Source organism: Desmodus rotundus, chromosome 3 (assembly GCF_022682495.2).
Source record: "Desmodus rotundus isolate HL8 chromosome 3, HLdesRot8A.1, whole genome shotgun sequence".
In the NCBI taxonomy this organism is placed as follows: Eukaryota; Metazoa; Chordata; class Mammalia; order Chiroptera; family Phyllostomidae; genus Desmodus; species Desmodus rotundus.
The window spans coordinates 5,826,069-5,853,875 of record NC_071389.1 but is presented as its reverse complement, the minus strand read 5'-3'; the positions used below and the strand labels follow the sequence as shown (position 1 = coordinate 5,853,875).

Genomic DNA, 27,807 nt, shown 5'->3' with positions numbered 1-27,807 from the left:
CTCTCAGCTTGTGGGCTGTTTATTTAAAAGGCTTGAAAATTCCCAAGTCAAGCCTTCAGTAAGAAAGAGGCTTGTGATATAAATGGGCCTGTCCTGTTTAGGGGCAAATCTGTAGATCTTTTTCTTTGGCAATTCCTCTGCTAGCACTCGGCATCCGTCCCCACCTCTTTCCAGCGTTCCTTCCTGGATTAGAGAGGCTGGAGTGCTAAAAGCTGCACCTCTCAGACTCCCTGCCAGCTGGAGCTCTGGATGGAATTTGGTGCACTCACAGGGGATCTGGAAAGTGGAAGGAGGCAGAAGACCTGGAGCCGCTGACTGCAAACATCAGCAGACTGGCGAGTGAGAGGGAAACACCACGGTTTCCCATTGCAGCGTGCAGTCTCCAGCCTCCAGCTCCCTTCAGAGGGAGAAGTCAAGGTCCCATCCCCACATCCTGTCACCATTCTTTCCGATGACAGAACGCACTACAGTGGTGGCAGTGGTGACTCCCAGATCCCGGGATCCCAGCCATGAGGGTGGGTGGGCTTTTGAACTCAGCAGCTCTGGGGGGGAGCCTCCTGCCCCCCTACTTTCCTGGATGGGGTAAAGAGAGGAGGCAGTTCCAGGGAAGTTACGCCTTTGATGTCCTGCAGCCATTCCTGGAGGGCTGACCTCGAGCCCCCTTTCAATAGTGAGTAAGCTCCTAACTGCCTATATTAAATCCCTCTCTGCCCAAAACTCGTACAGACTCCTACTGCGTAAACTTCTGACCAGCAAGTGTATCTTTTTAACACAACATTACAGTAAACCAAGTAGAGCCCCGTTGAGAGTATACCTTCAGAGAGGAAATATACTGTGGTCACCATCATTGTCAAGGAAGCCCTTATTTTAGTGCCAGGCACTCTGCTCAGCACCTGTCACCTTATTTTCATTTAATTCTTACAAGAACCTTTTACAGTCAATACTATCATTAAGCCTGTTTTACAGATAAAGAAACTACGGCACAGTGAGGGTAAGCATTTTACGGAGAGCCACACAGGAGGGAAGTGGAAAGCTGGGATCTAAACCCAGGCAGTGGACGTGCTATTCCCTCCTGAGCTGGAGTAGTCCAAACACAGCCAATCGATCAGTCACTCTTAACACTTCTGAAGCCATGTGGTCTTACTACTGGAAATTATATTCTCCAGGCTCAGCACCCCTGTCCACGCACACACCACTGCAGAGAGCGTGGAAGAGTACATCCACTCTCAAAGGCAGTTACACCTACACCGACCACATAACCCAGACACTCTACCCGCTGTAACTGCTTGAGAGAACAGGAATTATGTGTCCCTACAAAGGTTTATTCACAAATATTCAGAGCAGCTTTATTTTTAATAGCTAAAAACTAGAAACAACTGAAATGTCTCTCACAGGTGAATGGGTAAATAACCACTGTATCCAAATAATGGAATACTATGCAGCAATAACAAAGAACCACTGATACATGTAACAATGTGGACGAATCTCAAAATAATTATGCTGAGTGAAAAACGCCAGAACAAAAAAAAGAGTGCATACTGTACAATTCCCTTTATGTAAAATTCTAGAAAGTGCAAACTAATCCACAATGAAAGCAAGCAGATCAGTGCTCACCTGGACCCCAGGGTGTGCTGGGTGGATGCAGGAGGAGAGAATCCCACGGGCAGGAGCAAACACCTGGGGGTGGTCAGCGAGTTCATTCTCTTGCTTTCAGTGATGCTTTAATGGGTATTTTTAAAAATTCACAAAATTTTCTACTTTGTACAAATAATTATGTGCAGTTTACTGTGTGCCAGTTATACTAACACCTCATTAAGCTGCTGACCTCAGTGACACAGCCCAAGAGCCGTCATCAGCCTGGTCTCCCTCCCTCCGCATCCAGTCTACCACTGAGCACACCTTCCCCTTCCTTCCACAACGTCCAGGGTTCTGTCCCTCTTTCCCAGAAGTACGCAGTACAGTTAGTTCAAAGGACGCTAGTCAGAAGACTGGGTCCTAGTTCTGATTCTGCCATTTACTGGCACTACTTAATCCCTCTGAGCCTGTTTCCTCATCTGTAAAACAGGAGATTCATTAAATCACCTATTCATTCAACACATATTCAGTAACCTGACTACTACAAAGATTATAGTGAAGAAAACCTTAACTAAATGTTTTATAAACCATAAAAGTCTCTACATAAATAGCTATCATTTCTACTTCCATTTCCACTGCCACCTTCCCAGTTTAGATCCTCCACACCTGACAATGGACTCAGCAGGGCCTTCCCTGTAGCCACGTTAATTATTGCCAAGCCAACTCAGATTAAATACAGGGCCCAGAGTAAAAAACTTCCTCAGGCAGAGTTTTCACAGTATCAACTGGTTCAAAAAGCACCTCGACTGTCTGTCGCAGATAATGTTGAGCCCTAACGCTGGCTCCTCCCCCACCACCCAGCTCTCCCCGTGCGCAGACCCAGGGGGCCGGCCCAGCGACCTGCACATGGGTCTGAACAGGAGCCTCCTGAGCTAACACCACCCTCCCCACTCTTCTCTGACCAGCTATACCCACTGCCGCCCTCAAGGTCTAGGTCAACACTGAGCTGTGCTGACACAGGCAACTTTGGGAAAGAGTGCTTTCATTGGATACTAAAGACTAAAGACAGAAAGAATGGCATGTAAACACTGTATTCTAGTTGATAAAGGCACAGAGGCGAGCAATCCTGAAACTGCTTGACACATACACTAGAGCTGAACGAACCCATAAATCGTAGCTGAGAACAGCCAAGCTCCTTTTGGAAGCTGTTCCCAGTGTCCTCTAATCTCAGGCACCCACTCATTCACACCCCCTTCATCAGTCTCTGGCTGAGGCTGGCTGAGTCGGGCACTTAAGGATGCTGGAAGGCATGAGGCGTGGTCGCTGCCCTTGAGGAGCTCACAGTCTAGCAAGCTTTAGACTCTGGCCTCTCCCCTGTCTGACTTTGCTGACTGCTGACTGAGACAGCGCTCTATTTCAGGGAAATACATGCACCAAGCCGCTAAGCACTCAGCACTCATTCCCACCTCCTTCTGACGGGCCTCTTCTAGACGACGGGCACTTCGTGTTCCTTTCACAAAGGGTCTAATGTAAGGATGCTCTGCACATGACAGGCACTAAATAAAGACTGACCACCTGACCAGTGGCCTAGGACCTATCAAATGTCCAACAACGACAAAAGAAAAACTAAGCTTCATCTGAAAAGAGATAGCCTTCAAGTTTCCGAAGCATTCCACTTATTTAAATGTTTGTTTTGAATAAAAAGTTAAATTTATAAAAGACTAAAAGGATTCTTTTAGAAAGAACACATTTTTCATGTAACTTAATGACCAGAATGTCCTCTCAGAGTCCAAATCTGTGATATTAATAATTTGCAATGCTATCTTTTTACCTTATTAATTTTTCTACCTATTGTCATGTTTACATTAGAAGAGTTTTACATTCTCTTTGAGGGAATATATCTCATGAAATTTTAAGCAAGGAAGACACACCCTAGCCTCCTCACTGTGCACAAAACCCTCTATGTTAGCACAGTGCCAAACTGACATGCACCCCACTGTCCACACGAGAACCTTCGCAGCAACACCGTGTGACAGAGCAGAACACAAGTGTCTGCCTGCGTCCACTCATCTGGGACTGGTTAACAGAAATATGAGTCCTGGCCAGGTGGCTCAGTTGGTTGAGCATCACCCCATACACCAAAAGGTTGCAGGTTCAATCCCGGATAAGGGCACATATCTAGGTTGCGGGTTCAATACCTAGTTGGGGCACATACTGGAGGCAACTGATCAATGTTTCTCTCACATCAATGTTTCTCTTTCTCTCTCTCTAAAACCAATAAGCATGTCCTCAGGCGAGGATAAAATAAAATTTATGAGACATGCGTATAATGGAGTACTACGCAGCCACTTTGAAAAGAATGAAGCAAACCTGTATGTACTGATGTAGAGAGAATGACTGCCAAGATACAATGTCAAGAGTAAAGGTAAAGTGTAAAATCTGCTACCACTGTATTTAAACAGTGTTTCCAAGGGGGGAGTAATAAATATTAACATGCTTTTATAGGGATGCATTATCTTTGGCAGTAATAGCATCGTCCGAGGGGAAGAAAAATGGGAGGGGGGACAGGAACAAGAGATAGGAAGAAAACTTATTTTTCACTATATGTCCTTTACTGTTTTGAATTTTTGAAGCCATGTATATATCTCCATACCTTTTCAAAAAGTTTAAAAAGAAAACTTTAATTTAGTAGTCCCCTACCACATCCACAGTTTTGACTTCTGCAGTTTCAATTAACCACAGTCCGAAAATATCAAATAGAAAATTCCAGAAACAAACACTTCATAAGTTTTAAATTACACACCCGTCTGAGTAGCAAGCTGAGATCCTGAGCCCGCCCACTGCAGCCAGCCTGGGATGTGGTCACCCTCCTGCCCACCACACCGTGCTGTGCTGTGCGCGCTCGCCCCTCAGCCACTGAGGAGCCCTCTCGCCGTCAGCCCGCCTGTCTCAGGATCTCTGGGCTGGTATTCCAGCAGCCCCTACCATGCCTGATGGCAAAGGCACAGGAACAGTGAGGCTGGCAACTCGGATAAGCCAGAGGGAAGCCACGAAGTGCTTCCTGTAGTGAAAAGGTATGTCTGTACAAGAAAAACATAGTATACGAAGGGGGACTCCCCCCAAAATGGAATTTATTTATGAAATATTGTGTACTTATTCTTACATGTTTAAACTTCAGTCACCTTCAACATACTCTCCATTGGATGCAATTCAGCTACCGAGATGTTTCTACTGCTCAAGACAGTTTTTGAGCTACCGAGATGTTTCTACTGCTCAAGACAGTTTTTGAACTTGTCAATTTGGATGCCTTTTAGTGTTTCTGCCATTGTTTGCTTCACCTCTTTCACATCGGCAAAATGTTTCCCTTTAAGGACTTTTTTCATGCAGGGAAACAAAAAACAAGTTGCTTGGGGCGAGATCAGGTAAAGAGGGAGGCACCAGGGTCATGTCGTTTTGGTCAGAAACTGCTCAACACTCAGTGCGGTATGGGCAGGTGCGCTCGTAAATACCCATCATGAGACGGGCAAATGTGTTGAAACGGTCTTCAAAAAAAAATTCACTGAAGACAAACACAGCCTCTCACAACGACGCCAGCTGGTGCACTGGTACAGATGGGTTCCTAGAACACTCACCTAGTGGAGGAAGCCTGTCCTACAAGGGGCCTGCCCTCCAGAAGATAATTTCAGTTTGTTTTGGGTCCCCCCTCATATATAAGGTTCTGTACTATCCAAAGTTTCAGGCATCCAGTGGGGGTCTTGAAATATATCCACCACAGATAAGGGGGGATACTGTACATGACGATGTCACTTTGCTCTACTTTGTAATATTGCTGCAGACACAAGTTAAAGAAGACTCATTCTTCATTTTCAAGGAAGAATCTCAAAGCAACTGGGTGATTCCAGAGAGCCTTGTTATTTTCCCTCCCAAGTTGTGCCACTGTCTTCCCCCACCCCCACCATAGGTGAAGTGTAGGAACCTACGTGACTCAGCCTGCTTGGGGAGCAAGTGTTATCAGCGCCCCTTCTGAATGGGGAAGCCACAGCGCCTCTATTTCCCCAGTATTCATCTGAGCTAACTGCTACAGCTCTCATCCTGGATGCTGAGAAAAATCTGTGGAGTTTAAGACAAGTTTGGATAACAAGGGGAGCAGGAAAATTGATGGGGGGAACACGAGTCAGTGTGATAAATGGGCTGGTCCAGAACAGCAGGTGACAGATATGCAGATGCAAGACTGGCAGGGAAGGAAGACGGTCCGTTCACAACAGATGGATGGAGATGCTCAATCATCTCTGGAACACGCACGTGGCTGCCACACACAGCCCTGTCTGAGCAGCAGCAGCAGCAGCGGCTCCCCACTCACCTGCAGGGCACAGCCTCCTGCCTCTGGAGGCTCTCTGCACTGGACCCCCACAGGGCGGGGCCAGGGGAGTAGCAGCAGGCAATGTGTGAGTGAGGAAGATGCCATTGCAAGATGCCATGCAAGACGGGCTCTCGGGGACTGATGGCTATTGGACTCCTTCTTCCAGCTTCCAAAAACATGCCCATTTTGTCTCTCTGATAGCTCTCACTGCTGAGTAAGGCTTCTCCTGCTGGGGTGACCTGTCTGTCCAGGCCTGAGGGGCTGCCCAGGACATAAGAATTCCAGTGTCAAAACAGGGACAGTCCTGGGCAAACTGGAACCAATGGTCACTCTACTTATGGGCCACTGTCCTCTCCTTGTTTTCTCCTTCTTCCTGGTCAGTGAGAGCATGCGTATTCAGTTTGAGCTCACAGCAGTGAAGAAGTCCTCGTGGAGAGCGCGTGTTTCCTCCAGTCACCGGAGACTAACAGAGAAGTAAGACGCAACAAGAAAAATCACCCAGCCTTGTCTTTTCTCAGAACGAGAACATCTTTTTAAAACGTCCGTGATAAAAAGGCTCAATTACTCCAGCAGCATGGGAAGGAATTTAAGTCTTGATGCCGCGATCCAGGTCTTGTTAACAAAGCATCAGAAGGCCTCGGCCACCCCTCGCAGGGCCAGTGCTGTTCCTTCCAGCTCGGCCGCGGGGGTTTCCAAGGACAAGGAAGTGGGCCACGATCGCGCACAGGGTGGTAGCTGGCAAGATCTCCGTCCCTTTCCCTGCCCCCTCCGCGCTATCCGCTGGACCCCGGCTCTAGAAAAAAACAGTGTTATAACAAGACTTCTGGTTTCTCTAAGACACATTAAAAAATTAATTGCTGAAGGAGAAAATTAATTTTAGAAACACATGAGGTTACAATTTTTTTCCTGGAGATGGGGGAGGAAACGCAGTTATTTTCGTTTTCATCCTGGGGGCACAAGCTGGGAGCTGTCCAGTCGATAACCTGGCCATCAGAACAAGGTTTGTAATTAAAAGGTCAGTGACCTGGAAAGCCGGGGCCCCACTCCCGGAGCTTCTCAGTAATGACGGCGCTATTAAATTAAGACTGTTATGAAATCAATGCTAAAAAAGCTTTCATGGTAACGAGATTCCATTCAAGGACATGCAAACTACCTCATGAAGTGGACGTAAATGATAAAAAAGAAAAGTAATAAAAGAGAGTTAAATTGAAATCTGTGTAAGAATTTACTCCCCCTTAAAATACTCTAGTGAGAGAAGCCCTTCACTTCTCCCCCACTCCCAAGGTTGAGACCATCAGGTTTCTTCCTCAAGTTCCCTTCCAGCAAGGAGGCAGTTTTGCTACTGGGGGTTCCGCTTCCAGGAACAGAAGAAAGATGAGATCTTGTTTCACCTTTCAGAATGAGAAAGTACAGCGGTGTGTCGTCTTTGTGTAGTTGTCCTCCCCACCTGGACTATTTACCAGACAAAGGAGAACACAGCCCTTGACCTGTACACTTCAGAGGGCACAGCAAGCAGAAGTGTCGGCCACGGCCACCCTGCTCCCCTTGTGCAGGGTGAGACAGGAAAGTGGGCGGTGCCGGTCTTTCCCCCAGAAGCCCGAGACAGACCTACCGGAGGGAGCTGACAGACAACTCTGTGTCCCTCCCGCCTCACCCACCCCTCCAGCCCCCTGGAGCAGGCATGCTTTCTCCCCACCTCGCACGCAGCCTGCCAAGCACGTTTGGAAGCGGACTGCCTCCTACATTTTGTGGTTGGACAGGGTGTCAGATCAACATAAGCCTATCGACAACAATGACCAAGCCTCTGACTTTCTGCTGCCTGTAAGCTACTCTAACTGCCTGGAGTGCAGCCCGCTTAAAGCCCAGATATGATGCCTGCCTGGCCAGGCGTGCTGCGGTACAGAGACCAGTTCCGTGTGGGCCTGAACCCCACCCACAGCCCACTCCCCTTCACGTCGGGCTGCCTCTGCCGTTGACGTGCCATCTGCTGAGTCGAGGGGTCGGGGGGGAGAACAAAAACATCGATTCTAGTCCTCTGAAGGTGAGCAGCTGCTGTTCCCTTCTCCCCCCAAAAAATCCCGATAAAAGAAATGTTGTAAATTACACAAAATGGCAGTACAAACTTCAAAGAAAATGATAAATGATTCTAATAACTTCATGTTTCTCATTAATGACTCCATATTCAGACTTTAAAGCATCCAAGAGATCTCTGAAAAACAAAAATAAAATTAAAAAAAAAAACAAACACAAAAGACCTTTGTAAACCGACGTCCTTCTGTCCCTGTGTCACTCTCCACTGCCATCCCCCGGCCCCCACCGCCCCCAAATCAGAGAGCACACCTCTAACCTGTCAGCAACAGAGGCAGAATGCAGCCCCTGCTCCCAGCTGTGGCTTCACAATAAAACAAACTCAGCTGATGCGCCTCAAGTTACCCTCATTTTCCACTGAACTGACATGCACTACAGGGACCTCAATTTCTGTATTAAATATTAAATAATATTAAAAGAAAAACAAAATTGGATTTGCCTTTTCAGGAAAGAGATGTTTATTAAAAAAAAGAAAGTCAAGATTATAATTCAAGGCAATGCCCCACTGCAATCCCCGAAGGCACATTTGCTGGGAAAAGCCGAGACTACAGCAGTGGCAGCCCGCCCACTGCTGCGCGGAGCCCTTCTGGGGACACCCACGTCCGAGCAGCCAAGCCCTGGTCCCCACCCCAGGACACCCTCTCCATCCCCGAAGACAAGTCTCTTGCCTTCCCAGCTTCTGTTAGGGACAGGGGATGTGCGTGTTCCTTTGCAAAAGCTTCTCCTCCCTCATCCCACCAGCGACAGTGCCAAGCTACGCCACTCACATCCGCCTGACCCTGGGGACAAATGGAAATATAAAAGTGAAGTTCAGATCCACGCAGGGGCTCTTCTTCCCCGGACGCCAATCAAACCTTAGAATTCTCTGCCCAGAAAAGGTCTGCCAGAACCAACCCTACTGGGAATCACCTCAGAAACAAGAATTTCTGACCAAAGGAGCAATTTTGAGGAGAAAAGAGATGGTGACTCAGTCCAGCGATTCGGGTTTCCATACCAGTAAACTGCTGAGCAAGAAGGGTAGGGCGCCGAGAAGGGACTAAGCCCACTCTGTCAACAAATACTCATCTCCTTTGGGTCCTCACTTACAGGCCACCCTCGGGGCCAGGCGCACTCTAGTGGCCGGGCGCACAGGTGCTGCCCGCGCCACCCCCCCAGCACTGCGATCCCCCCCCCACTGCCAGGGCACTGCCAGGGCTCTCCCCAACATAGCCCGCGCTCGGCCCGTCCTTTCCTCCTCTGCCTTCCCCGCCCGAACTGAAGTGCTGGGAGGGCAGGAGTGGGTCCCCAAACAGGGTGTGGCACAGGGCATGCACGCCTGCTCTGGTAACTTAATCCGTCAGTTGTGTTTCCTTTAAAAAGGAGCAACAAATAATAATTGCACAAACAGTTTCCTCTCTACAGTAATTATTAGCCAACTAACTCCAAAGAAGCATTATTTGGTCCAGAGTTTCTCTCTCTCTCTTTTTTCCCTCTCTCTCCCAGTCAGGGATTTATTAAAATTAAACAGATTAGATGGAGCTCCTGATACTAAAACTGCTCAGCAAAGCCTGCGGTGGGGAAGTGCCGGGCAAACACCAGAGACATTTGTCTCTAAATTGCTCTAAATACCTTCTGCAAATGAAATTCTAACCCAGCTGCGTTTGAGAGAAAATGAGGAATAACTGGTCATTGTCAGTGGAAGAGAAGATCAGGCAGTTATAATATTGCACAAGGTACGGGGCGAAGGATCTCTCGGCAACCATAGATTTTGTCTCAGGTTACTCCGGGTAATCAACACAGCTTTTAGGCTCAGCTTTCCCCGGCCTCGATGCTTTGATGAGAGAGCTGAAATCCCCAAGCTTTTATGATTAATTACTCCCCATAGGTACACATATTTCAAGGAAAAACTCTTTTATGGCATGATGGTTGCGGAGTGGAGAGGCCAGCCCACACACTCCAAATTTTAATAATCTCCTGCTGATGGGGGCAAGCAGGATGCCACCAGCACCCGCACAGCACCCCTCCCCAGCTCGGTCCCAGGGACCTGCCTGAGGCTGGCCCCTGAACAGCTGCCCGCAGAGGAAATGCCTGGGCTCGTTCCGCCCCGACCTGAGAGCACAGCCTGGAACACAGTCCTGCAGGGTCACCTCCATGGGATAGTGGGAGCAGACCCAGGACACACCACTCCATCTGCTTCTCTAGCCGCAAATGACTTAAAGCTCAAAACCGAGAGTTTTGAGGCTGGCATTCCAGCTCTTAAACGAAAGAGAGTTCTGTTTGGGGGGAAAGAAAACTCTTCCCTCTTGGCATATGAGCTTTCTAGAAGAAAATGAAAAGTCGGATTTCTTTTCTTCGTTTATTTTTACAAAAAGAAAAATATCCTCAATTTCAGCAGAGCTGGAATAGATCCTGTCTGCTTCAGACAATACTAAATTTGTCAAGATCCATTTAATCCGTGCCTACAGAAATACCATAAAACCCGTAATTTACCACTTCAATGTGTAAATCAGACTGACCCCAAGCTTGACCTTAACCTGACCTTGTTTAGTCATCTCATTTCCCTTTTCCTTCATTTCTTTCTTCCTCGTGCTTTGCTAAGGCGGCTGACCTAAAGCCAGTCCTCTCGCAGTCAGGGTCATTATCAGAAGAAAGGAGCAGAAAGCAGATGTCTTATCGCATGAGCCTCTTCTGCTGCTGAATGTTACTTGTGCCCAGCTGTCCTGAGCTGAGCTGTGGGCCTTACCTCTGGAGCTCGATTATCCGCATTAGAGGAAAGAGCCCGCATTCCTACTGGGGGGCACCCCTCATGCCCACCCTATACAAGTGGGACTGTTAGAGGAGACCCTGTCACCAACACTGTGGTCTCTGCCTGCCCCGTCCCCAGTCGCTTTCTGGAGGCCACTGTGCATGGCCACGGGAACCTGTACCTTTCTTCTTAAGGAATGCTCTCCTGGTCGCAAGCGGGCTCTGGCGGACACGGGAATTCTGTAGAAACTTCACTGCTGTGGCAATCTGGTGGGGAAGATAAAACAGGAAAGAAGAGTAAACTTCAACAGCATGAATTTCAAGATTAAAAATCCTGTAAATTTATCCCATGTCCATAGAAATAATACAGCACTGTGGTCACATTTATTACCGGTTGTTTCTCTCATTTACCATCTATCTGAACAGAAGACTGTGTCACTTCCCTGTTCAAGCTGACTCTCCACACTCCTGGGCAGGTAGCCCTCTCCTGGCCATGCTCTTCCACGTCACAGCATGTGTGCTCATGCTATGCCCTTTTTCTAGAAGGCCTTCCTTTCTCACCTCTACCTGCCTAAACATTTCGCACACACACACCCCAGCACAGCCCTTTTACAGCCTGTTCTAACTCCTCGAAGCCCTCCCTAAATAAGAAAGCCATCTCTGATCTCCCTGTTCTCTCAACTTCCTCAATGCCTGCAGTGTGTACGTGTAACTGAAGACATAATTACACTGTCTTCTAACGTTCCGGCTGCCTCCCCAAGCACACTGCAAGCACCTGAAGGGAAGAGACCATGCTGCCTCTGCAGAGACGGGCCCAGCACAGAGCATCTACCACGGGGCCGCCGTTCACGCTGGTCCCTCTCACACAACGGCACTTGGTTCTGAAAAGCCTTCAAAGGACAAAGTTTGGGGTCTCACGGCTAAAAGCCGGCAGGCTGACAGATTATCTAACTGCCCTGGCATGGCAGTTAAGGAGATCTTTGCATCTACGAATGAGCCAGGGAGAGGACGGAAGAAGTGTTGAAGGTGTCACCTTCTCATCACTCAGCACACGCCGAGCGTGTTTGCACGCTGCCTGTCTGCTTTCCACCCCAGACACTAGCACAACAGGAACCTGCCCCAGGTAGGAAAGGGGCCCTTTTAAATGACTGCCATCACTCATCTCATCAAAACCAAAAGAATAATATAGTCTCATGTTACGAGTAAAGTCAACAGGCCCTGCAGTTCACTCATAAGCTGGTGAAAGAAAAAATTATCTAAGGGGCTAAATATAAGGAATTTTTCTAAGACCCTTCAAACTAAGGGCAGCAGTTACACAGAGATTCAAACAGAAAGCACTGTGACTACAAGTGAAATACAAATTTACAACATTTTCTTCGTCTTTTGTATGAATTCAATCTTGAGATCAGATAGACTTCTCGGATAACAAAAGCTATGAGGATAAATCAGAAAGGAAAACAAAAAGACAGGGCAATTCATTACGTGTGTTCCTTGCAGTCCTCCTGTGGGAAGTCTGCCGAACAGTCTCCCTCAGGATGAGCTCAGGGACCCCAATTTTTAGGGTTTGGGCCTGTGAGTGACAGGAAACCTGGTGTGCCCTGAGACTGGTTAAAATCTGCAGACGTATCAGCCACCACCATGAGCTGCAGTGACCACCAACCAGGTCTGGGCTAGAAAAGATGGGTGCTCGAGAGTCTGGAACCCCGAAACTAAACACCCCCAGCCTGAGCTCTCAACCAGATCACCTCAGGTTGCACCAAAATCAAGAAAAATCAGGCAAACATCCCCCAAATGGGTACTTTTTAATAAAGAGATGGGAGAGGGGAAAGGAAGAAGAGAAGAAGAGAAAAAAAGCCAAAGGAAAGGGGAGAAGGAGGCGGGGGCAAGTGGATAAGAGGAGGAGGCAGAGAAGCGGGAGCAGAAGGGGGGGCAAAAGACAGGAGAGGGTAGAAGTGCGGAGGGGAAGGGGCCGAGGAGGAAGGAGAAAACAAAAGGGAGAGAGGCCCGTGCCCTGCACAGAGGATGGACAGTTAGTCACACGGTCACCGGCCCTACAGGGTCAGTGCCAATGTGCACAGCTCAGAGAGCTCGGGGATAATTGTTCTTCACCTGGAGAAAAAATACACCTCGACACACAAGACAATCAGAGCGTCCGCATCACATGGCAGTCTCCACACGCTGGGGCCGGGTGTCGGCAGAAATGGGGCCAAGCACGTCCCAGGCAGGAGGTGCTAGGAGCACGGCTCTGCTCATTTACCCAGAAGCATTCACCTTTCCCTCATCCTTCCCAAATTTTCCATGACAGAGAAAGAAAACAGGATCCCACCACTGAAACGCACGGGTTTCACCTTGCTTTTTTAATACAGTCCTTGGTATATGCATTTCTGGTCAGAGAGCAAAGTTCTGATGGGTTTAATGGTGCACTCAGTGCAGTGCTTGGCGCATTCCATCAATTTTTTTTAAAAATTGCATCTCTTATTTCTTTAAATACATTAATCAGCCTAGTGTAGGCAAAACGGATCCATCGGACAATGCAATAAACATGAATTATCATCTATCCAACACGCATAATGGCTTAAAAATACATAATAGCAGGTGTAGTTTAAATGATTAGTTATTACACCTGTGGTGGGTCTGATTCAATTGGGAAAAATCATCTTTAATAGGTTAAAAGGTTTAGATCACCATGCTTTCCTTAAAGTGGCTGTAGAGAGGGGATGATGGAGTGCTCTGTCATTAGTAATTCATTTAAGAAAAACGTAGGGGATATAGCAAAGAACAGCATAAACGAGCGAATCCAATTTAAACATCAGGTAAAGTAGAAAACGCCTTTTAAAAAAGCAAGATAAATGAATTTGGAAGGGAGATGAAATTGATGTATTTATTTTAACGGGAATTTGACAAAGTCCCGGCACACTTCAAACTTGCAAAAATATGAACAATTTCTTTTAAAGTTTCCATTCACTAATTTCAAGCAATATAAAATAATACTGCCAAACACCTACATAAAGTATATTTGGGGCTTGTTTATGTTCCTCTTGATCTTTGTCTGAAAATGCAGGCGACAGGCAAATCACATATTTAACAGCATCGATATCACTACACCAGATGCAAAAATATAAAGCATCCAAACTAAGAGCCTCAACATAATGTGTTGAATAAGAAAGAGACCCAGCTAAGCAGCTACATGTAAGTGTGAACATATGAAAACCTCTCTCCTCCTGCCACTAATTTCTTCAGCTACTTTCTACTCTCCTCCCTCCACCCAAGGAACTGGCACTGCAATAAGGGGACAAGGCCTGTCCAATGTAGACTTTTATAAGCCCTGCACACATACCTAGATTTCCCCAAAATCTTTACCCTCAATGCAAAGATTTTAACACAGTAAACACACTAAACACACTGACAGTGCGGCTGGTCTGCATCTCACATTCCCCTGTTGTTGGCCACTTCTCATTACCTTCATGAAGCAACTCTGCTGGCTCCGGCCTCCGCAGAGGTCCAGCACCCACAACACGCTTTCGTTGGAGGAGACGATGGGGTACTTGCAGCCTGTCCTGTATCATCATTTGATTTTCTAACTAGGAAATGAACGTGACCATTCATGGGTTATATTTGCACCCAATAAAATTCATGAATTCAGGCCAAATCTTCCACCTCAATGTCAAAGATGTAAAACGGGGACCAAAACTTTATTGCGCAGGTTGTGGGAGTGCAGCAAGCCAGGGAAAACCCCGGCACAAAGCACCTGGTATGCTGTTGAGACCAGGATACCACAGCACTGGCTCCCTTTCTCGCAGTGAGCACACCTCCAGTCAGCAGGAGCTGGCTGCACAAACACAGGGACCACGAACTCCCAGGAAACCAGAAGCCCAGTTTCTCGCCACCCAATTGCTGTGACCCTATCTTCTGCTTCCCTCTCCCAAAAAGCAAAGTGAGACAACCCTGATACCATCAACTCCACCATTTTATAGAAATTTGTTAATTTTCACTGTTTATCACTTAAAGCTAGAGGGGAAATGGAGTAGTACAAAGAGGAGTAAATTCTTGCCTTTGCAATGTCTCTGCTGGAGTGACTGTCAGCAGCCAGGGGTAAAAACAGGGGACTTCAGGTTGAAAACACCTTTGCCTCCAAGATGATTGGCCAACTGAGAGAGATTTGTGTTTGAGAGACCAGGATTTGTAACTGTATAAATCAGTGGAGTACAGTATACTCAGGGGCTATCTACGATGAACTATGTGCTGTTAAACGCACTGTGTGGGATAAGTAATCCCCAGTGAGAAGAATCGAGGTCCCTGACAGTCCTCATGGAAGAGCTGCTTTCTGTGTGTGCTACGCCCTCCTACAAAGACCTGCTCGCTGTCACCTCCAGAGCGCACGCTTTATCTCCCGCACAAGGGGGACGGGGAACGGAGCTCGCCTAATAATGAACCTGGGGTTTCAGGGAGCCTTAGCACTTTGCACCTGACATGTAAACCTGATGCATTGTCTCCAGTGACACTTACTTGGAATGCCACCAATTCCAGCACTCCTGCATGCTACATACACTTCTATCTCCTCACATGTGAGCATTCATTAGCCATTTTTAAATATTAAAAATATTCAAAAATTAATGACACTAAAAACCAAAGCCAAGTCCCTTCTGACCTAGAGAGACCACAACTAGAGGGCGAAGGACTGGTGTGCAGGTAAAACCCCATCCAACGCGGCCCCGCCACACCTGCGCCACTCAGGATATTAAACCTCCTGTGAGAGGCTCCTCTGCTCGCACTCGGAAGGAGAGAGGTGCCCAGAACCCTGCCAACAAGCCATAAACCAAGGCCACGTGAGTTTTAACAAGGACTGACTTTTTAAAAGCTGGGCACTGCCGAGAATGAGAGAACCTCTTCAAACGGAAAAGCTGCATTTTAGTAAGAAATCAGTACTCTGTCAGGAGTTCCTTGACAAATATGGTCATTGGTGGCACAAGGAAATAGTTGCAAAGCAGCTGTTAATCAGAGAAACACACCGTAGAACGCTGATGCCAGCACTCACGACGAAAAGGCAGCGGGCTAATTATGAAGCCATATATCTCACTAAAGAGGCCGTGTTCCTTGAGATTCCGGCAAAGCGCTCTCCGAGCCAGGGTCCTAGGACAACATAACTCTGGTTTTCTGTATCGGTCCTCTCTGATCTGCGGCTCACAGCCCCAGGCTCTCTAGCTAGTTGGGCTGAGGAGAGTAGCCACCCTGGAAGTGGGGCCGCCCACGGCCACATCCCAAGATGCTCCACGAACACATCCAAAAGGTGTCAGATCCCAAACCAGAGGCAAAAGAAAATCTATGGGTGTGCAAAGGAAATGTGGGAATTATCACTGCAAGTGTGGCAGTGGAGCAAATGGGTGTGAGCTTCAACTGAAGACAGCTGCCCTGAACCACCAAAATGAAAAGAAAGAAGAAAAAGAAGAGGCAACAAGCAGAAAAGAGAGGCAGGCCATTGTGTTGACAGCCACATCAGAGGGGAGAAAGCTGCTCTCAGGGTGTGAAATGCGACTCGGGGAAGCCGAGGGTCTAGCAGGCAGGTGAGAGGGGAAAGTTAATATGCAGAAGAAGCCTCGGTCAGCCAAAATTCAATACGATCCTCCGCAAGGACAAGGAGGAACGAGGCTCCCCGAAACCAGATGAGTGGGAGTGGGGGAGGGGCACCACCGACCGCTCGGAGCAAAACCACTGGAATGGCAAAAGGGTAATAACCTTGAGGTGGACTCGCGCGCCGGCAGCCCCAGCGCGGAGCCAAAGTGCCCCCTAGCCGGAGGCGGCGGCCGTGCAGCCCGGGTGGCCGCTCCGCCAAGTCGCACAACCCAAATGAAGTGTTTTCACTCAGGGAAAATGAAATGTTTTGCAAGATGAAACAGAATAAAAATTGAGGTTTTAGGTAATTACTAGTTGGCATTTACATATCACAGGCTGGTTCAACACCTATTCATTTTCCTCTTTTATTTTCAATTTTTTTAAATGGCTCATTAAAAATGAACAGATGACAGTGACAGGATTTTTTTTTCCTCTTTCTCCTTCTCTGAGGGTTACAAAACCAAGAGGTACTTTTAGCCTGGTTAGCTACAATTCACACACATGAAGATATGTTTTATTTGCATCGAGGCAGGGAAAAAAACGGGGAAAGTCAACGAAAGCCAGGAAGTTCAAAAATAAAGCCGGTGCGTTGTACTTGAGGCAGCCTCCCGTGCCCAGACCAGGAGCCTGCCAGCCAGAGCCCCAGCACTCAGGGAGTTAAAGGAAAGAGCCTCTCTTTCAACTTGGAATTTCCTGGTTTTTGTCATTGTGTCCTTCCCATTGTTGGTCTGGGCTGCAACCCTATACTAATTAAGCTGTGGGCCCTAATTTCCTTTGTTTTACTTTCCTCTGTCCTTTTGTTTTTCACATTAAAGAAATAATATATCTTTGGTAGAAGCGCACAGGAGTTGACATAATAGAATGCAGTATTTTAAGGTCTATTGTGTAAATCTGTATTTAGGGAATCCCAAAGCACGCATTATTGACCCTAGTCTCTCTTAAAACACATTGACATGTGTAGTAAAAGCATTTATGAAAATGGCAACATCATATGTATAAAAACTACCTTTCCAAGTGAAATGTCTCCACATTTAAATTTTTCTTGGCCCCAGTTAAAAATATCGCATGAATTGCTTGTCAGACAGAATTTCATTGTTTGGTTATTTTATTACACTAGCTTTTCCAGAACTGTATGTGGGAATAAAAAGCATTTAAACAAGCATGTACTAACATCAAGTGATGTGATGTTAGGGACGTAAGGGTGACTCTGGAGAAGGCGATGGGTGCCATCATGTGCCCCCAGGGAGGTGGCCGGTGCGGCTGCGTGGCAGAGCCGGGAAGGCAGCGCTCCTCTGGGAGCTGGCCAGCCCCGTGCCCCAGGAAGGGCTGCAGGGCTCACACTGGTCCCGCAGAAGAAATGAAAACCCTTGCTTCTGGGTTGAGAAGATCAAAGCTCCTTTTTAGGAAAGGTTGAGAAGGAAAAGCATTTTCCCCTTCACAGAGAGAGAAAAGCAAATTTCAATGCCCTGTCCCCAAACACCCCCACCTGAATTTGGATAGCAACCCCTCTAATTCTTGATGCAACCAACAAAGCAGTAACCCAAAGAGGGGAGAAAAAGGGATGACATTTGCCTTTCCCTGGCTTTGAAATCCAACTGGCAGCAAACTGTTTGAAGTCCTGTTTAGATACGAAACTGTAAAAGCCTCCATTCTGAAGAGAGAAGGAAAATGCCATTAGACACGGATCGCGGTGGCAGTGACCTCAGCAGAGAAGGTAAACAAGCTGGCTGCCAGTCGGAGGCCGGCGTGCCAGGAGCAGGAATAAAGCATTCATGTGCCAGCGACGTGTGGCAAGAGTTGGGTGCTCGGCCCCAGGAGATACCAAGAAAAGGCAAGGAGTTCAATTTCTTAACACAATGTCTTTCAAGAGCTCCTTGACGTCTCCTTCCAGTTGCCCTTGGTTTTATATTTTCTCTGTCCTCCTAATCCCCCTGCACTGCTAAAGAAGCAGGAGAGAGCACCCAGGCTTCTATTGTAAAATTAACGAAGGTGTCAAGCTGTTAGGTTGAATCACTCCAAAGGAATGTGATGACTCAGTGTCCAAGAGGCTCCCTGGGAGAACCGTGAGCTCACTCGGTGATGGTGGCTGGTGACTCCAACGCTCAAATTATGTAGCACACAGTCCCCCAGACCATCCTGACTATCACTGCCCCCACTTCCGACTCCCATTCTCTCCACCACAGGAGGTTTCTGAAGGTTACTTCTGTTACCCTCCAAATCCTTCAGATGCTCAGCAGATGGAAACACTGCTTCAGCTCCCCTTTCTTCTACATATCACGCTAACATATCACGCTTACATATGTAGCTAACCGAAGACTGGGCCAGACGGAGACGGGTCAACTCTAGCGTGCACTATCTAGAGGGAAGGTGACTGGGGAGGGGAGGTGACTTGGAAGGGGATGAAGAAAGGCTATGTCACAGACAGTGAACCTCCAAGCATGAGGTCATCACTGGGAGCTAGACACTGAACAGGTGACCAGCAGGCACCTTCTGTTCTCAGGGCGATGAGGCGGACTCCAGAGTCCAGGGAAGATACGTTCTAGACCAAGAAATTTCTCCTGCCATCACCCCACATCCAGCACAGAACTAAATTCCTGGAGCGGTCAATAAACAGTGCTCCTACCAGACATCCTACCAAAAAAACTGAAGACTAAATGCTAACAAATAGATTGTATTACAAAAAAATAAGTAGTAGTCATAGTCTAGAAATAGTATAAACCCAAAAGGCAGCAATAAAAGAATTTAAAATGACAAAAGTGTCATTATTTACAATAGCTAAGATATGAAAACCACCTACGTGTTCACTGATGGACGGACAGATGAAGAAACTGTGGCAGGTATACAATGGAATCATACTCAGCCACAAAAAAAGAATGAAATCTTGCTATTTGCTACAACACGGATGGACCTCAAGGGCATACGCTAAGTGAGAGAAGTCAGATAAAGACAAATTCTGTAGGGTCTCTCGTATGCTGAACATGAAACGAGCAGACAACAGAAACAAAAAAACAAGCTCACAGACAGGGAACAGAATGGTAGCTGCCAGAGGTCGGGTGGGGGCAGGACGGATAAAGGGGTATAAATTCATTTTTCTTTAAAGAATCTCTGTCACCGACGTATGACACAACTTCACTGAAGCGAGGGGAGATTTACCAAGGCGACGTAGGAAGCGAGGAGAGACCACAAGACTGAGGACGGCAGGAACGCCACGGGAGCACTGTGCACACAGTGCGAGGTGACGAGGCTGTCTCCCATGGGAGCGCAGGCTAGCCATTCTGACGCCACTCTACCTGTGTCCTGAGACCGGGCAAACAGACGACGGGTAGTGGTATAAAAGAAGAGATAAATTTTTAAAAATAGAAATTAAGAATACCTCGAGCCCTTCCTTTGTACTGTGCCAAAGACAAGTAAAGAAGCAAGGCCTAGCTCTTTCCATTGGGTCACATTCTGCTACCTTTTTGCTTTTATACTCGATCTTCCCTCTCTGCATGGAGGACCCCCTCCTTAATCTACTGGATTAATTTGTATTCCTCCCTCCCCATTAAAAGGAAGAATTTTCCCGCCTGGACTCCTATGCAGCTAACCTGAGGCTGCTTTGGCCTCTAGGCTAGATATTGCTTAACTGGACAGTATATTATTTAAAATATTGTGCATGCAAAAAATTTTTTTGAAAAATTTTACTTATTTATTTTTAGAGAAGGGGAGGGAGGGAGAAAGAGAGGGAGAGAAACATCAATGGGTAGTTGCCTCTCATGTGGCCCCCACTGGGGATCTAGCTCACAACCCAGGCATGCGCCCTGACTGGGAATCGAACTGGCAACCCTTTGGTTTGCAGCCCGTGCTCAATCCACTGAGCTACGCCAGCCAGGGCTGCATACAAAAATTTTAAAAATGAAATGGCAAATGTGGGTAGCTTTGAAATCACTTTTAGATCCACTGGAAAGCAGAATAAAATAAACAATTAAGATCTGCTGCGAACAGAAGACCCCCAAGTCCTAGTTCCTGACACTATTTTAGATTCTTCTCTGGCCTAAGGAAAAAAATTAGCAGTATGAATTCCAAAAGTATGAATCATAATAAAGCAAGCTGGCAGGCTCAAAAAGTTTCGAATTTACAGGAAGATGACAAGGATTACAAACTCTTTCTATTCAAATGCTCAGATGAAATCAGCTCCCCTAGGAGGAAAGTTACCCTCCTCACCGAGCACACAAGTCCCCAAGAGGGAACAGAAGAGCTCATCTCCCAAGGCTGCAGAGTCAAGGAACCACCTCTGCCAACAACTGGGCTTACAGGCGTCAGGTACACCCCACACTCACACCCCCATATGCCAGGTTCTACTTTCTGAGAAAGCATTATCTAACACAGGCAGCCCCTCCGCACGTGACTTCAGAAGAAACTTACCCACCCAAGGAGCACGGCAGACAGGACCCTGCCTGACACAGGCGATGTGAGAGCCGTCACTCTCTGACGACTGGGGGACTGACTCTCATACCCACTGTCAGACCTGCACCTCCAGCACCAAGGTGTAAATGCGGAAGAGAGACCGAATCAAGAGCTATCGCTCCAGCTGCCTTCTCTAGTAAACCCCACTTTAGAAATTTTTAGCTCAGCGAGGAAACCCAATGCACGCAGGAAGAATCAAATGGTAGCCATCGTGGCTTTAAACCATTCAGTCACCTCTCACTAAACATCACAAGCATTCCTGTCCACAACCACAGCTACCAATGCACAGACACACTTCTAAAAATAAACGATTCAGAAATGCCTACAAGGCACCAGAGCCATCCTGGCCACGAGGCTCTCAGGACAGGTCCACTACCTCCAACGGGAAGTTAAAAGGGAGGGTCTTCATGCCCCACATCTGCTGTTCTTACCAATCATGGTAATCTAGCACGAGCAAGTCATTTACTTACAATTAACGCAAAACTTTAACAATTCTCCCCATTAAGCAAATCAGTCCTATGGAGCACCTGCCTCCTTCTCCTCTTAAATGAATTCCTTCCTCCTAACTCATTCCTTCCAGCTCTGTCTGGGACACAGAGAAGCTCACTTTTTGTTATCCAAAGGGTTGTGAATTACCATCTTGCTCTGCGGCCTTGATTCTCCACACCCCCTCATAGGGTGAGCTACTTTGAAATTATAAAAAACCCCACGTTTCCTCAGTTTGGCAAAAGCTTCCTGAGACATCACTCATCGTTTTCTGCTCCTTGTCCTTTCTCTCCCTCTTCTTGCCTGTTTAAACACATGGGCACAGAGTTATTAACTTTTACAGGAAAACCAAATAAAATAATGTCGAAGCAAAACTGCGGTGATGTCAGGCTGCAGCTAGCACCATTCATCTGGGGGAATCTGATTAGCGCTCGAGTGGCAGAGCTACCTGGAAAAGTGCTCACAATCAAATAAAAAAATGATACCAAAACATTAACCTGATGGCTAAAAACTCCACATTTAAACAGTTAAAGTAATAAAGGAGCTTTTATTGAGCATTTTTTATATTTCATTATGCCCCAAATTGACGAGGACTCCCGGATACATTTTCTAGACTTTTGGTTCCTCAAATCAAATGCTCTCTTGGACTTTTTTTTTTTTTTTAACTAAAAGGAAACAGCATTTCTTGTAAATTTGAATGAAAGGATTAAAGCTTCTCCTACAATAGCGATATCATCCTTGAGTGCAAACACAGCCAAACACTGCAACAAACAGGCTTTCTGGTTTATGCACTTGAATTCCGAACCTGCCCATAGCCAGCAGAGAACTTTCTCCCTGACTTTACCTAAACAAACTCTTTATTTCCTCACTCACACAGGTTCTGCTCAAAGCTGGTAGGGAAGGGAACTTGGCAGAGTGGCCAGGCAGAAAGACAGCAGCTAGGTCTCAGGAAACCCGCACACCAAGTCCCACACTGCCACTAATGAGTCCTGAACCCCAGTCTCAGATCCCTGCTAGGCCTCAGTTCCCTTCATTTCTGTAAAGTAAGAGCTTAAACAGATGATCTTCGGGACGCTCCATCCATCCGTGTCATTTTATAACTTCTAAGTTAACTCCATGAGGCAGCCTGTGATTCCTGGGCCGGGGATATGGGCTTGGGTCAAGAACAAGGCCCAGTTGTCCCGGAGCTCGCCCATCTCATCCAATTAAAAAAGGAGAAAACCAACACAGAGGGGGAAGGAGAGAGAATGGGAGAAGAAATCAGTGCGGCTAAAAAGGATATTACGAATTCCACACTTTATACACATAGCAAACCTTTACTCACACTATTTCCTATTTATTTTGTATACAAGTTTAGGTAGCTGGTACCCCAATCACAGAAGACCAGAAACTGCAAATGAGAAAGGAGAAACAAGTCAGCCTCTAAAGAGACACGTGCAGAACAAATACCACACAGGGGGAAAAACGGGCCAAGCAACAAATGTCGAGAGAAACATCTATTAAAAGCAAAAAAACCCTAAAAAAATTCAGTTTGGGGTCATTTAGCATAGGTGGAGTTGTTTCAAGTGTGGGAGGAGGAGGCAACATATCTGTATTTCCACAGGTTTTGAAAACAGAGCTACACTTATAATACAACAAAACATTTACATGTAACAGGACAACGCTGAGTCATCAGGACTAAACTATATTCCAGATAGTCCGCCTAATGAAGCAAGAAAGTATATAAACCATTTCCATATAATTCCCAGCCAATAGTTTTAAAGTATTTTGCCTTCTTTTCATATGGATCTCAATGGCCATCTAGAAAATGTGGCTATCCAGAATGACTCCTTCCACAAGAGGCCAGAGATGGTGGTTTTCCTAAACCGAACAAGAATACTTTTTATCAAAGTTAGATTAAGAAGCAGGAAGCCAGCAATTAAATAATAAATAGTTACTAAGCATTCACTGGGTCGGCACAGTATACCCAGCACTTAATAAATCAAGAAAAGCAAGCGAAGATGTTGCTTTTGCATTACAATCTAAAACAAGTAAAGAAGCCAAAGAGATCTTAGGCCCTCGGGGCCCTAAATGACCTAGAACCGCCCCCCCCTTCAACAACCTTGACAAAGGATCGGTGAGCCTCCACCTGAATGCTGATAATGAACAGAGAAACTCATTCTCTGAAGAGATTGTCAATTCATCTTCAGGAGTCCTTCTTTAAAGTTAGCTGAAATCTACTGTCCTGAACCTTCCATCCACGGCCCCAGTTCTCTGTAGGAAGACTAACTGATTCACTTTCTGAAACAACGCTGGGTGAGGAACTGTTACAGGCCTCTGCCACTTGGCTGTCTTTTCCATAAAAGCATTTCCCTTATTCTGCTTATTAACTAAATGTGAACGCCAGCTTCACTGTATAACAGTTTCATGAATCCTGCTCTTAAGCCTGGTAAGAGCAGCTCTGCCCTTTCTGGGAGAGCCAAGGCTACACCTGTAATGTCAGGATGCATTAGCAGTAATAAAGGCCACAGTAATGCAAGAGACGACTTCATACACACGTCACTGCAGAATGGCTCAATTCAATCAAACATGGCAGCACTTCCTACAGTGCCGTGATCACTGGGGCCAGCGCGTGTGACGCGGGCCCACTTACTGGAAGCTGCCGGAATCAGAGAGCGAGCGCTCTTGCTCTGAGACTGTAATGGACAGGGGTTCACCAGCCCATAAGTGGTTTGGCATCCTTGTTTCCCAGGAATTACCTAGAAATTCATTTAACATCTGAAGACTACAAATGGCACTCCAGAAGGCTAAAAGTACATGAAGTACATGAACATCATCTTAAAGATGCATGATTCCTGCGGGGAGGAAAGTAAACTGCCAGGAGGTGGTGGTCAAAGATTCAAAGCCAAAGACGACCTGTTCTTATTCTCACTCAGCTGCCCACTTCTCCAGAGGCTTCCAGAGCTCCTCCCTTGTCCTGTTGCTGCTCCCTCATCTGTGAAATGGAACTACTACGGCCCAGAGACTGCCAAAGTGCTACAAGGAGTAATTAGTTAGCATTTATATAACACTTTTGATCTTCAAAGTAGGATTATTAGGCTATAAAGTGGAGTAGATGTGGTTTGAAAAATCTCTTAAACACCTAAAATCAAGCACGCAAGCAAATTCAGAGCAGCAAGCAGGCTGATGTCACCTCCCAACAGCCAGATCCCTGCACCGCCTGGGCACCTGCCGGCTGCCCTAGTCTGCATTTACATGTGGAGACAAAGGTGTAAGAAGGTTTTGTAGGAAAATGGGAGGATGGGGAAAGAGAGGGAAAGAGGGGGTTATAAGAAAAGCACTGAAGAAAATGTAAAAGGGAGGAGAGATGAGGAGAGAGAGAAATACGGGGACAGAAGGAAATAGAAAACAGCAATAAAGAAAGGGAAAGGCAAATCCTATCCTTAGAAGAAGAGCAAAAACAGCAAGAAAGTAAGAAAAGAAAATCAAAAAAAAAAAAATGGAAAAGAAACCTTCATTTAGGGAGAAAACAAATAAAAAGTGCATCCTGTTTCCAAAGATAAAAAGGGCAAAGGTAAAAGAAAAAAAAAAAAAGCAGGGCAAAGAGTGGAGAATGGAAAAAGAGAACATAAAGCTTTCAAGAATGTGTCTGGAAACCAGAAAGCTGGAAAAGGAATCATTAGCAAGTCCACAGTGCGTCTCCAGTGCTGCTGCGTGGATCAATTCATTTAGCGCTGCCCTGTACATTTACAGAAAAGTACCTCTGATATAATAAAGGCTCATAAACACGCAGAAATTGGGTTAGGCCCGTTTCGAATTCCTGCCAAACAATGGTTCAGAAAAATGAAGCTCTATTTTAATTAGCTGGATTCACGAGTGATTTGATAACAGCAGATGCTGTCTGGATGCTTTCAGCTTGATGGGCTCCACATACATGAACTTAGAGTGGTTTTGATGCAATTAGGTATTTCGTTCCAACATGCCAGGCCCAAGGACCCGAGCCTATGTGTAGCCCCTGCGTGTTGCTATATTTATCTGCATGTTAATATTTCAAATCGTGAAGATGAGAAAAGTGACCACATAAGAGAAGTACAAAAGCACTTTTTAAAAGTCACTAGTCAGTAGAACACTCTCACAGTGAGTTTTCCTTTCCACGGGGGAAGAGTAGGTGGGCAGCTGAGAAAAAGCCACACAGGGTGGCACAAGTATGGAAATGTTTAATGCCGAAGCTGGAATACGACAGGCTGTGTACTTCCAATTTTGCAATTCCAGCCCACTGTTACAGCAAAGGATTAGCCTAATGCACAGCCCGAACTGAGACTAAGTGGCCTTCAAAATGTTCTTTGTAATCAGGCATCCTGTTATAACTCAAATCACCAGTCCCTGAGACAGGCGGGGTGTTCAGAACCGCAACCCTGGAAGCCCAAGTATTTTCACCAGGCGCTTTCAAGCTGGGCACCTTATGGCCCCCCTCTCCCTTTTAAGCACTCTCCTCCAAAGAGCATTCCGTTCCCTTTTCCCAAAGCACTCCGCCTTCTGCTAGGACCACTTAGAACAGCCCCCCCCCCCCGCCCCCCCCACGTAGAGCTGCTGAAGGGCCATAAGCAAGGACCATAAGCAAGGGCAGCTTCCACCATCAGGGACTCAGGACTCTGGACCCCGCCGGTAGGAGGACCTGATCTGTTAATTATCTGGCGGTTTGTCACGGCTGGGCCGAGTAGGAGGGTTATGGAAAGGGGGGTATCCCGAGCTAGGCCATCAAACCCGTCCACCCTTTTGGAGGACACTAGGACGGGGGGGGGGGGGGGGGGGGGGGGGGGGGGAGAGATGCGAGCGTTCTGAGTCATTCAGATGGTGGGGTCGGGGTGGGGACGGGCACCTGGGCCCCACCACGATGAGCAGCACACAGGGGGAAAAACACACACACACACACACACACACACACACACACACACACACACACACACACACACACACGGCCTCGCGCTCCCTGAGAGGACAGGACGGACGTCGTAACCTTCACACCGCCACCGCCTCCCCTCCGCCGGCGCTAACAAGCGGAGCCCTGTAAATCAAGGATGAAGCCCCTGCGCCGGCAGAGCAAAGGAGAAGCGCCGCTTCTGTGAAGAGCCCAGAGGTGCCGCCTGCTTCTGAATCAGCACTTCGGGGCAAGTGTCTGGAAGGCAGGACGCTCCAAGCCAGCAGCGGAAGGGAAAGTGTGTATTTATTACATACAGTAGGCCTTCTTCAAAAGTTATTCATTTCACAAAACCACTCTGCTAAATAGAGGTTTCAATCTAATTGGAACTGCAATCTGCATATTGTAAATGCACGCATGACAGTCTGCAAGGCTTCTACTCCAGTTTATGGTAAATTCCCAATACACACACATAACAAGAGAATGTAAGGAAAGAGCACCGAGGGCTTTCCTAAAATACAGACATATTTCTATTTACATATAGTTTTTACTCAGCCCCTTGCAATCCCCAAGGGAGGGGCAGAGGGTCCAGGCTGTGCAATGGGATGGATAGAGCTGGTGACACCCCGATGAAAACACGGAGGAAGGAGGCTCACAGTGGCCTCTGGTTTGCGTTCAGCTGTGTTCAGCTGCGTGTTCGGTCACACCAGTCTTTGGGGACCCCACGCACCACTAGTCTCTTCTTTCCTTCTTGGGGGATGCAAGGAAGGGCCCCTACTCAGCTTAACTCCCCCAATCCACATCCCAAATTAACCATGGTTAATTAACAGAGATGCAGAGAGTCACAGACTGAATTAAACATTTTTGACAAGGAATAAAAAGAAACCTTATAAATCAAATAGAAAAATTTTTAAAAGGAGACAGAGAAGGCACCCAAAGTGAAAGGCCAACCTACAAATAACTGGAGAAATGAGAGAGAAAAGGGACGGGTCAGGACTTCTCATGAAAGCCTGAAAGGTTCTGTTTGCACTCCGGGTTCACACCAAAAAGTGATTCACGACAGAGGAGACACTTCTGGGAGAAGAGGTGGGGAGCAAGATCTGCGCACACCCAGGGCTAATCTCCCTACGTGACATTTAAATTCACTTTCCGCTTCCTGTTCCTTCACTCATTTCAAGAAAGAAATTATTTAATTTTTTTCAAAACTGCATCCCAAGGGCCCGAAGCTACCCCTGGCTTTCTTAAAAACTAAGCATCTGCTTCACAGTGACTCCTTTCCACCCTCCTTACCGACACTACCAGTTCTCTGCCACAGGGTGTGACCTTCAACAACAACAGAACAAATTAACTCAAAGCTTCAGCTTCCCCATAAAAAAAAAGAAAAACAGAAAGAATAAATATGAATTTGAAGGGGAATTCTGCCAAAACCTAAACCTCCCAAATCCGGTTCAGCCACATTCTTGCCCACAACCTGTACTTCTTGGTGCCTCCCTACATTTTTCAAAATGCAGCTGCACAGACCTCTTAAAATTCAGATTTCTAGCACCTATAATTACAGGGCGCTTGAGCCAGGCTCCTTTAATTAATGAACCTGACTCCTCTGTCTTCAAAGGGAATCTGTAGA

The 27,807-nt window shown here is 46.8% G+C and overlaps 1 protein-coding gene across 7 annotated transcripts in view; it reads right to left on the bottom strand.

Moving 5' to 3' along the window:
- The window catches only part of PEX14 (peroxisomal biogenesis factor 14), a 127,301-nt gene that overhangs the window by 63,986 nt on the left and 35,508 nt on the right, over positions 1–27,807 (bottom strand). For all 7 annotated transcript variants that reach the window (XM_024554216.3, XM_045190513.3, XM_053920008.2 and 4 more), the window contains one exon: positions 10,930–11,014. In XM_024554216.3, the coding sequence (XP_024409984.2) occupies positions 10,930–11,014 (85 nt within the window). The remainder of the gene's footprint in view (positions 1–10,929; positions 11,015–27,807) is intronic.